The sequence below is a fragment of the Lissotriton vulgaris genome, chromosome 1_1 (assembly GCF_964263255.1).
Source record: "Lissotriton vulgaris chromosome 1_1, aLisVul1.2, whole genome shotgun sequence".
Taxonomy (NCBI): domain Eukaryota; kingdom Metazoa; phylum Chordata; class Amphibia; order Caudata; family Salamandridae; genus Lissotriton; species Lissotriton vulgaris.
In genome coordinates, this window is record NC_141685.1 from 763,714,457 (window position 1) to 763,725,999 (window position 11,543).

An 11,543-nucleotide genomic window follows, 5' to 3' on the forward strand; every position below is an offset into this window, starting at 1 on the left:
TGCTAAAAGATATATGGACAAGACCTAAAAACACTTGTAATTCCTCAACAAGTCATTACAAGAAGCAGACAATGTTCTATCGAAAAGCATTGGCATTGTATCTGCAGTACACACAATAACATAGCAGAGAAAATAAATGTAACTTGAAAACAATGATGACACTATTTTGCCTCGAACATGTGCTTGGCTTTTAACCCTTTCAGTGCTTCGAACGTCCAACGGTTGTCGCATGCACTACCTCGCTAGTGCTGTGCACGACCGTTGGACGTCCGAATCCCGTTAGCGCAATCGAACGTCCACACTGGGGCGGAATGTTTGCAGCGCGCTTAACGGGTTAAGCCTTTGAAGGGTAACACATTTCCATTTGAATTATTTACGCTGGGAATGAGAACATCTGTTATATACAGTGCTGGAACATTGTAGTACTTTTCGCTACAAAAAATATGATGTCTTGCTTTATTAGAATCAGCTGCCCTGTCCAAATTCTTAGACAGCATTTCAAAGACTGCAGAGCCACAAAGGTAAAATAACAGTGGCTGCAATAGCAACAATGGCTCCATTAACAAATGAGCTCATGAGAACAGTTTTAGCATGTGGAGGAGTCGTAATGAGTTTCAGTAGGTCCAATGACTGGGTCAAATCCAACAAACAGAATGCACAGGGATACAGTTTTAGGATTTTTCATATTGAATATAAACAGTGGTGTGAATCTACCTACAAGAAATAGTATTTCTGCACTGTCCCTTTTAACCTTCCACACATTAAGAGGTGGGACATGCAACAATCTCCCAAACTCACTCAAATTTTCATCTGTTTATGTGCAGACCAGATCATTTAGAATAATTATTTTGCACCAAGGAACAGTGACAGCGCAAGTCTAAATTCAAGTGAAGTATTTTTATAAGGCAAAACCCTTTGGTTTTGCATTGTTCGCCCTAAGTTGGCAGGGTGTGCCCAGATGTGGGTCCCTTGCTCACTTTGCCACTGGATTCAAGCTTGCCTGGCTGATGACGGCTGATTAGCCAGAAACCGGTCCCAGGGTGCTTATTTCCGGTCCAGGGAAGACATGGCTTGGCAGTTCGGGCTGGACTGTTCCCATGAGGTACAGGGTCAGACTGATTTGCATATGGCCATGCCTGAACTGGGGTGGCGAGTGCGCTAAAGAATGATGATGGATTGAACCCAGATCAGTTAACTGGGGGTGAGTGCGTGCATTGTTCAACACTCCGTCCGTCATCCCCTTTGGTTTTGTAAGTATTTTTATAAACCTGTTCTTAAAATATAAACACCCTGGATTTTGAGTAGTGTGAACCTACTGCACTACTTGGGGGTTTTCCAAGTACAATTTCCTCCATGTGCGATCCAGAGTGATCTGTGTGGAAAAAGCTGATTATAATGAAGGAAATGTGCAGATTTGAGGCACAATACAACCAAACCCTCATGATATTCACCATTCTCACCAGTCAAACTCTGAATTGCGTATGTTGGAGTTCTTTTTCCTGTCACTCTGTATTGAATCCAGTTACACTTTGATGCCCTGTACACATTCTTCGATAACCATAACCATGCACCGTTACAATATCAATGCTCGCAGAACCTTTAATTTCATTACTGTATTGCAATCTGAAATCCCTCAAGCAATTTCTAAAAGTTGCCTGCTGTTCAAGAGACCTCCAAACTTTAGGACGTGCATGCCACAAGATCTGAAAATATAGGGTGATGAAGCAGGTAGACTGGATGGCTCTGGCTAACATTGCCTATGTGCCATCAATACATTGTGGAGATCTCTGAATATCATGTATCAAATCACCACTTTAATAGTCTCCAGGTAATTTAAAATGCCATGTAAATCAAATGAACAGTGTTTCCTAAGCGTACAACTGAAGGCACATAGGGCTGTCTAGATTGGCAGACACTTAGGGCCAAATTACAAGTTTGGCAGTCCGAGGACTGCCAGACTGGTGGTGTGACCGTGGCAATCCAGCCACTGCCGCACTGACCGCCCCATTACAACTTGGGAGGTCGGACCGTCAACGCCAACAAGGAACCGCAGTTCCCTGGTGGTGGAGCAGCGGTCAGAGGCCGCAATATGTTTGGCGGGGCTGCTGTGGTCCCACCAAGCATATTACTAGTTTCCTCTCGGACAGGATTTTCATGGCGGTTCCCCTTGTGCCTCCTCCACTTATGTATGCATACAGGGGGGCATATCATGTGCCCCCCTGTGTGCATGCACAGAAGTAGCTGCACGGCATGCACTTTTCAGTCCATGACGTGCAAGAACCTTGTGAAGCATTCTCACCGCGGAGCCTTTTTCAGAGGCACCAGAGCCTTTGAAAGAGGCACCACCCATGGAATAACACGCCGCTGGCAAGACAACAAATAACTTGTACTCTGTAGGCAGGCGACGAGTGTCTGCGGTGCGTGGGCACGGCGGTGGAGTACTGCCTGCACCGCCGAAACTCGTAATCATCCCCTTAGAGCCTGATTGCAAGTTGAGGCATTATTGATGATCCCTGGAAAAAAACAATACTGCTGGGCATGTTATTTGATCGGGTACAATAAATAAAACCTATTACGAGTTTATGGCGAATAATGTGATAATTTTTATGTTTAACAGAGGAAAATCTGCTTGATACAGTAAATAATGAAAGTTGCTACATTTTGGCAGGTTTGACCTGCCGAAATATAACTAATGCGGAGTTATTTAACGCATTCCAATATATATCAGGTGCGTTAAATACCTTTGAACACGTAATTCCAACCCATGCTTATTCCGGGGTTAACGCATGGGTCAGAATATTAAGAGCAACTCGTAATCAGGACCTAAATCTTAGACTTTACCACTAAGAGCCTGAGTGGGGAAGACTCTGACAAATGTTAGTGACCCTATATGGACAGTCGTCTTTTGTATATATGTGTCACTTTATAATTGTGTATGATAACAGAATAAAGAAAGACTGAGACTGACCTCACCCTTCCTTGTGTCTTTCAACAGGAGGCGAAGTTTGCCTCCTCCTTCCTGCATGATACTGGATAATGTGTTAATGAACAAACCAACATGTTAACACAAACACCGTTCACCTCAATCACTACCTAACAGCAGTCTTCAGTAAAATCAATCACAAGGTATTACTATTCCAGGGATGTGTAATTCCTATAGCCCGACGCCTAGGACATATTGCTTGGGGGTCAAGGGCAATACGTTTTCATGAGTATTTTGTCCTTGAGACAAGTAGGCCCAACCCCCTGCAACACAAACCCTTTGGGAGCTCGTTTGCAGTACCACATTATGAATCAGGGAAGGACACTGTCTGCAGTTATGGTTATATTTATGTCCATATGTTAATGTTATTCAAACTTGTATTTACCGTTCATTCATTGAAAGCCTTTACTATTAGGGTAAGCGCTCTAAGTAAATGTTGTAAGCTCTGACTGCACTACTGACAGTGGTTCCAGTATAAAAATGTGTACACACGTTTTCAACGTTTAGCAATAGGAGGCTAAGTATAATGCTCCCAGAATGCTCTCTGATTTGATGCAAATATTTTCAGAAGCTTGAAAGCAAGACTGATGATTCTTTGCTTTCAAAATAAAATGTTAATAAAAAAATGAAAGCAGGAAAAACAACAATTTGCAAAACCACTGTAAAATGTGGAGTACCATATCTTTGCAGCATCATTTAGTAATGTGTTGATGCATGCTAGTATTTCCCAAAAATATTCATAATGGAAAATCAGTGTTACCAGTTACAATAAGATTATGGGAAACAAAAAATAAATAAGCATTGGCAAAGCCATGTCTGGCATTGGTGGTCAGCTTTTTAGTTTGGTCAACGTGAAACTTGCTGTGGCATTATTTTTGTATAACCTTATTGGTGTGGGAGCTGCCGGGCCATTGGCAAAAGTTGCTTTCGGTTTCAAAAAGCACACACTGCCACAGTAGTTACTGGCATTGAATAAAACTACTTTGTGTACCAATATACTCCTTGTGAAAGAGCACAATGCTGTCCCTCACAGTGAAGCCACACAATACAGCGAGAGAGACAGAATTTTAATAAATTCATAAGGCCACGGTAAACGCCAGACCAAATTAGGGGCCCAATTAATAAAGAAAGTCTCAAAAGCGCATCCATTGTATGTCCTTGCATTAAGTGCAGCTATACAGCTTTCATGAATTCCCAAGAATTTACAAAAGTAGGACAAGAAATAGTACTCCTAGAAAATGTTTGTTAACTGCATTTAATGGAATAACGTTTTATTTGTTTATACATAAGCACAGCATCTAAAATATTTTCTGAGATATAGAGTCAGTAGCCGACATTGGGATCAGTGACCGTATGAGATTGACAAAGCTGAATGCCAACCACCCAGGGGCAGGCAGAGGGCTACAATAGGCTACTTATCAAGAAATGTGCTTTCTTATCGTAGTCTTCTTGAGCGGTGTCTCATGTAATGCAAGAGAAAAATACATCACTTAATCAAACTTGTAACATGACAAACTGCCATAGAAGGACGTAGAGAGGACAAAAGGATAAAAAGATACAAAAAGTACCCGTAAGAAAACAATACCCCCTCTCTCTTCCCCCAGTCTTCTCTGCACCCTGCATTAGACCTATGTTGAAGCTCCCGTGGGACTCCTGTTGATTCCTCGTCAAATCTACTGTGGCTTAGGGTTGTAGCCTGCCTCTGCGAGTCGGAAGATTTGTAAGAGTTTGGGGTAGATCACTTCTTTGACTACTTACTGAGGATAGTTATAACAGGAGCCCAAAGTTCCAGGTATGCGTCTGATTTGTTGTCTGCCACCAACGATAGTCGTTCCATGCCCAACACCATCCACAATCGTCTAAGCCAAGCAGAGTGGTCCGGGACTTTCTATGAACCCATGTGAACCAACAACTCTAGACGTGCAGCATTCAGGGCTCCCTCTCATGGAGCGCAAGGGAAAAGCCAAGCGGTTGGGGAGGCCTAGCAGGATGTACGCAGGGAAGCGTGGGATGTCCATGTCAAAGGCTTCATTTAGTGAACTGCATTTTAGCATGAGCAAATGTGCATGTGTAGATTTGCTCATGCGAAAATCTGAGTGGTTGCAAGTTCACTTTCCCTCCAACCGCTTTTTTCCAACTCTGGAAGAAGGTTTACAATTGCCATTGTCAGGGGTAAATTGCCAACATTTCCCAGTATGGGAACAGATTAGAGAAGAGACGCTGAAAACCCTTCTAACATGCAAGTTAGTAGGTTTGCACAGACTCAAAGGGGCATTCTAACCCTGGAACTATTGCTTACCACTACCTTCAGCCCCAGTATGTAGATCTGCGAAAACGTGGCAGCATAAGGGGTTTGCAAGTAATGAAACACTACTATGGTATGAGCCCTGGCAGAATCAGAGAGGCTATATCAGAGCTCTAATATAATGAGAATGCTGCCATAATTTGACGCTGCACTACATGGCACCAAAGGGACAAGTGGATTTTGTTACAGGACAAATAGATTTATGAAGCAACCTGCCCCATGGGCAAGTGGATATTTTATTAATTTCCACACCCCTGTATTCTAATAACAACTGGGAGAGGGGTGATAGTGATAAGCCATTACCCTTCTCTGCAGTAAGTCAACAGACTCATAATGAAGTCATAATTTCACCACCCCTGTCAACGCAGATGTTAAGTTCTGTACTACTCTCTCCAGATGAGAAATAGTTTACTGTATACTGCTCAGATATCATTAAAAGAAAAAGCAAAACCCTTTAGCCTTTGCCTTGGTTGAGCTCTTCAGCCATACCACAACTCATTTATCACTTGTGTCCCCATTCGAGAAACTCTTTATGCCCTTTTCTTCTAGATACAAAGCCAGGACTCCTATGCTACAAATGTATTGGATGATTGCATGCAGCAGCCGACAAGTATATAAGTTTCATGACTATTGATGTTAAGTCATTACCACCTCCAGGTGTGAATCCATCCATTTAATACTAGACTGATGCGCGAAAACTGTAAAAGGATCCCGAGCTGCGAGACCCACAACCCAGATATAAAGTTCTTTATCTTCCAAAAATGAACTGTGAAGTTCTATCACATAGGTAGCCAATTGAAGGCTAGAGTATCTGAGTACATGTTCTGACCGACTTTTTCGGCCCTTCCTTGAGGGAAGGTGATTGGAGGTGACTTCAGTCTACTATCATTCTAGTGGAAGGATTAGAACCGTAAATAGAGCCTATTCACAAGGCGTGTTGATATAATTCCGTACCCTTTTCCTTAGATCAGGGCTTATAAACTTATGTTAGGGGATAGATTCATTAGTATTAGTGATAATCCGTCCTTTTGTAAGAGTGTTAGTATACCTTCTATGGAGTTATGCTTATTTCGGGCCCTGTAGGCCTCAAACGGGAGAGACTCCATCTTTCTTTCTGCCCCGGCAGCTTGAGATGCTTCTAGGTCAAATGTAATGTTTTAGTTACGAGGTGTTGTTCGCTTGGGGAGAACCGGCTCAGGCTGGCCCTTATCGAAAGACTGTATTTTCTCCATTCCGAAGACACAACATCAGGCCGGCCGGCTGGGAACGTGTCCTTGGTACGGGGAGGTACAAGAATTTGGTGGGCGGCAGGTTACTGGCCGTAACTTTCCATGAAGGAACAAGCTTCCATACTAGTGAAAGCATGAGGCAGTGAGTTAGTCAGTTTGTAGGCGGCAGCTAGACGTTAGCATCAATGCCATTAATTATTTCAGGGCAGACAGTCGCCATTTTAAAGTCCGAGAAAGATCGAGAAGCTGATACTCTCTTAGAAAGATTGAAGTTATTTTAGCTGGAGCAGCTGGCGATCTTTGACATTAAGATCAGAGCATACAGAGTGAAGCAGTTAGTTAAGGGAACTAATACCAGAGTGGCTGAAACTGAGTTATAAGATCGAAGCCGAGAAGTGAAGATGGTCCGCGATTGAGAGAGGAGTAGTTCAGAACAGCCAGAGAGAAAGCAGCTGATGAGAGGAAGGTTCCAGTGACTTGGAGGGAGGCGAAGGAAACAGAGCATAGCGGTGCAGACGTGTATCCGTGACTGCAGAGGTGTGACCTTAAGACGAGCCAAGGCACAGACGAGAAGGGAACCCAGATGACTGCTGAGTCCAGACTTCATATTAATAAGGTGACGTCGACTCTTTCTTATTAGCGTGCACATTCTAACCTTTCATTTTCCTTTGCAGGCTATATGTTATAGTATAGTGTTATATTGCTATTGTTGTTCTGATAAATAAAGTACCCCAGTTCTTAGTGAACCGGCATGTGCCTCTTATTCTTATATAATAAAGGTAACCTGTTCTTCTAGTCAGGTACTGTTTCGCGAACGGACGCAACCCCCGATCAGGTAAGCAGTGGCTGAATAATGAGGGAGAGAGGAGCCCTTGAAGTAGAGGATAAGTTGTACATCATCTAATTCGGCTATCATTGTGTGATCCATAATATCGTAGCATTATACCTCTAGTAAATAGCAAGAGATTCACCAACATGAAGAGCTAATGGTATTCATAGGAAAGTGATCGTCGTCGGGAGGCGGCGTTAATGAGAGCACCAGGGGGGACACTGGTGTGTATACCCACAGGATTGTGGCTTGTAAAGTAAGTAAGATAGCACCAGGGGGGATACTGGTGTTTATACCCACAGGATTGTGGCTTGTGAGGAAATAGAGAGGGCATCAGGAGGGATACTGATGCCTGTATCCACAGGATTGTGGCTGGAGCGAGCACTGGTTGCGGTCAGTGTGTAATGGTAAATAATCAGAACTGCCCCAGGGTAGAATAGTCTGGGCCTGGGTTGCCGCGAGACTAGCTGGTGTGAGTGTGATATTGTAGAAAACTTAGGCATGTACATTGCTAATTTCCCATCCTTGGGTAGGGGACATAGATACCTGTTATAAATAGGTCCTAAGGAGGGAGGTGGTTACGTTTCGGCTGGGTTGGTGGTGCTCTGGTGAGCTGATTCTATCTGGTCTGAGAATCCGGTCGTTACAGTACACTACACAAAAGCAACTGATTCTCTAACCTTCTTTTGGCTACCGTCCCCTTGGTCAGAAGAGCCAGAAATGGAGGACGATGGTTTAGTTTCAATGTAGCAAAGCTTTGGAACCGAGTCCCCTTGGCCATCTGGTTAATTGATAATGAGTTGAGGTTTCAAAAGGCTCTTAAGAGCTGCCTCTTCAAGAACTAATGTAAATGCTTTCTCTGCCTCAGTGGAATATTTCCTTTCCTCAACCAGCGCTGGGACGCATGCGGACCGCCACACGCTTTACAAATCTTGAACCATACGTTAAGCCTTTAAATCCTATCCGCAGAGGGTGAGCCAATTTCCCCAAATGTAACTCAATTCACACTTAAAATGTACAACCTGTCAGTGCTTGCCACTATTTTTAGACAGAATAGAATGAAACGCTCTTAGGAAATTGGGTATATTAAGCACACTACTTTTCCAACAACATGATATTCAGGACATTGTGGAACTACTCTGAAGAAAAAAAGAATCCAAAAGCAAGTTGCCGGTTGCACAACTTAGACTCAAATGTTATTGCTATTTAGTGCAAACTATCAACATGAGCAATGATTATTTACATGTATACATACAGAGCCAAATAAAGAATATATGCTACCAGGTTGATATGCTTGTGCCAGATTCACTGAAACTAACGAGCAAGAGAACTTAACTGCCAATTTACTTTGGGAATGTTTGCAATTTTGTGATCGCGTTGCCGAGTGCCCACGGCGTAGCAGCCAAAATCCATACTACTTTAACGTATTTTAAAATGCTATACTCCATTCTAAAACTACTGAAGGTTTAACCTCTGTATTTATGATTTATCTGATGTCGAGTTGAGTGGCTAAGATTAAATCCAGCTGTCCATCCATCGCTTTTTTTCAATACTTTACCGAGTAGAATTGTATAGCAAAATAGTATGCCTCACATAATGCCGAATACAGTTACACACTAACAGTCAATGAAACCAGAGAGGGAGTTTTAAACTTTAAATGTGAGTCTGTTAAGCCCTAAACAAGACCTTGAACCCTCCAGATGTGAAGATCCTCAGCAATCTAGCCAGATGTGAAATCAATACCCAAAATGTACCAATTTGCCCCAATATCATTCACACCAAACATGAAGCCACTTAAAACGGAGATATTGGGTTCTTTAAACACAGACGGGGACGCCCTTGCCCGTAGGTACGAAAGCTCAGCTTGTATTCCCAATATTAAGATGGTAACCCTAAAAATGTGAAGCGCTTTAACCTGAAATGGGATGCCTTTTGGTAATCAGAAGTCCTTGGTCCTCCAAATGCGAATTACTTTAATCCAAAATTGAGCCCCAAACACAACGCATTTGACGTGTCATATCTAAATCTCCCTCATGCGAGATGATGCTTATGACCTCCCAAATGAAACGTCCTTTGAACTCCGTTATGAACCCCGTCAACCTCGAACGTGACACCGCTCACCAGGCTTACCGTGCTGGCTGAAGATATTGAAGGCAGCCTCATTACTGCGGTCCCTCCGACGCCCTCCGCCTGCTCCCCCAACGCTCCGGGCCGCGCCCGCCGCTCCACAGTCACTGGCGGCCCCTCGCCCTCCTCCGGGCTCTCCGCTGGCGCCGCGGCCCACCTGCTGCCCCATCCCCGGCCAGGCGTTCCCACGGGCCGCTTACATCCCCGCTGCCTTGGCACCGGGTTTCGCTCAATCTCCCTCAGGCGGCGCCGCAGCCCAGGCCGCCGCCATCTTTAGCCAACAACCAGTGAGATACGCAGCCAGAGCGCCCACGCAGACCATGGGAATGGAAGAAGGGTGTGGGCTAGAGCGCCCCCTATCCGCTCCCTCCGACCCCATTTTAGCACAATCCCTCCTGTCAAAGTGAGCAGCGTTGAGTGGTATTATTCACGCTCCCTTAAAGCGTTTAACAGAACACCGACAAAAGAAACAATAACAATGTTAGCATTTGCCACATTGTTATGCAGTTTTTTCTGTTACTCAAAACACAGCCCGCCTCTCTTCGAGACCATGATTGTGAAGAGCAACGGCGAAACAGGGCGAACTCAATGACTGGACTGGAGGATTCGGATTATACATTCTCTTTCTCACTTTAATAAAACAGCAGCCATCGTACATCAGTAATAAACCAATGTGTCACTAAAAAGAACTACAAAGACAAAGGTTCTGTAGGAAAACAGATTTCATCAAAATGGTTATGCGTCATTGACAATGACATAACAGATTAAGCTATAAATAGTCCCAACTGGCATAGCTCAGCCTATTTCTTGCTGCTTGGAAGCCTTGAGAAGTATGCTTGTTATCCCCATAATTCGTTTTCGTATACAATTTTTATATATGATGATGCCTTCGTTTTGAACAGAATTTCTCTTCTGAGTTCGGTATCGCAGAGACATTTGATGGGGTGCATTTACTCGCAGACTGACTTGACCTCTTTTGTTCTGGTGACTGGGCGAGCTCCGTTTTCGTTTCCCCTCTTCTCACCATCTGTCTGTTATTGCCCTTCAAGAGAATAGCCAGAAAATTAAAATTATACAGCACCACCATAAGGCAGACTGTCAAAAGTCCCGGTGTTGACAAATGCCGGTGCTGAGCATTGGACACCACAGGCTCAAATTAAGCACTGCTTTATGGCACCAAGCAAGCAACAGAAGTCATCGCAACCCTCTCCAGACGAGCTCTCTTAACTCTTCCATGCATGCTTTTAGGCATTCATCCTTTCAACCTTCCATCCACCCATTGATAGCCACCATTTCACCTTTACTTTCTATTATCCATTCATTCTTTCATCCATCATTCAGTCTTTCACCATGCAACAGAATGGCGAAGACCGCCCATCCATCTCCAAACCTATCCATCAAGCCTATTCCGCCATCTCTCTGTCCACCCTTCCAGTCATCCATCCCTCCTTCCACATATCGATCCCCATCCTTTCAGTCATCCACCCATTCTTTCACTCATCCAGCCTTACACCTATACTTTCACTCATTCATCCATCCACCTTTAACTCACCCATTGATCCACCCTTTCACTCACACATCTATCCATCCATCCTTTCACTCACTCACCCACCCACACACATTATTTATGAGCCTTTATCTGTTGGGTTGCAGACAGTAGAGGCCCATAAATAACGCCACCACCACTGTAGCTGCTAAAGCAGGGGATCACAACACTCATGTCCAAACCTTCCCATCCAGCCTCAAGAATATCCACCAAACATATTCATCTATTCATCCATCCATCATCAACCCTTTCACTCATCCATCCCTCCATTTATCCCTCCAACCATTCATCCTTTCACTAATCCATCATCCACACTTCCACTCCACTAATCCATCCATTAATCCTCCCTTTCACTCATCCATTCATACAATCATCCATCTGTCCATCTTTTCACTCAACCACCCACTCATGCATCCATCTATCTATCTATCCACCCATACATCCACCCACACACCCACCCATCCATCCATCCATCCATCCATCATCCATCCATCCATCCATCCATCCATCCATCCATCCATCCA

General features: G+C 43.9%; 1 protein-coding gene across 1 annotated transcript in view; it reads right to left on the minus strand.

Moving 5' to 3' along the window:
* The window catches only part of ABL2 (ABL proto-oncogene 2, non-receptor tyrosine kinase), a 403,452-nt gene extending 393,683 nt beyond the window's left edge, over positions 1–9,769 (minus strand). The window contains exon 1 of the mRNA XM_086955801.1: positions 9,477–9,769. Within this exon, the coding sequence (XP_086811927.1) occupies positions 9,477–9,642 (166 nt within the window). The 5' untranslated portion in view covers positions 9,643–9,769. The remainder of the gene's footprint in view (positions 1–9,476) is intronic.
* Between the last annotated feature and the right edge of the window lie 1,774 nt (positions 9,770–11,543).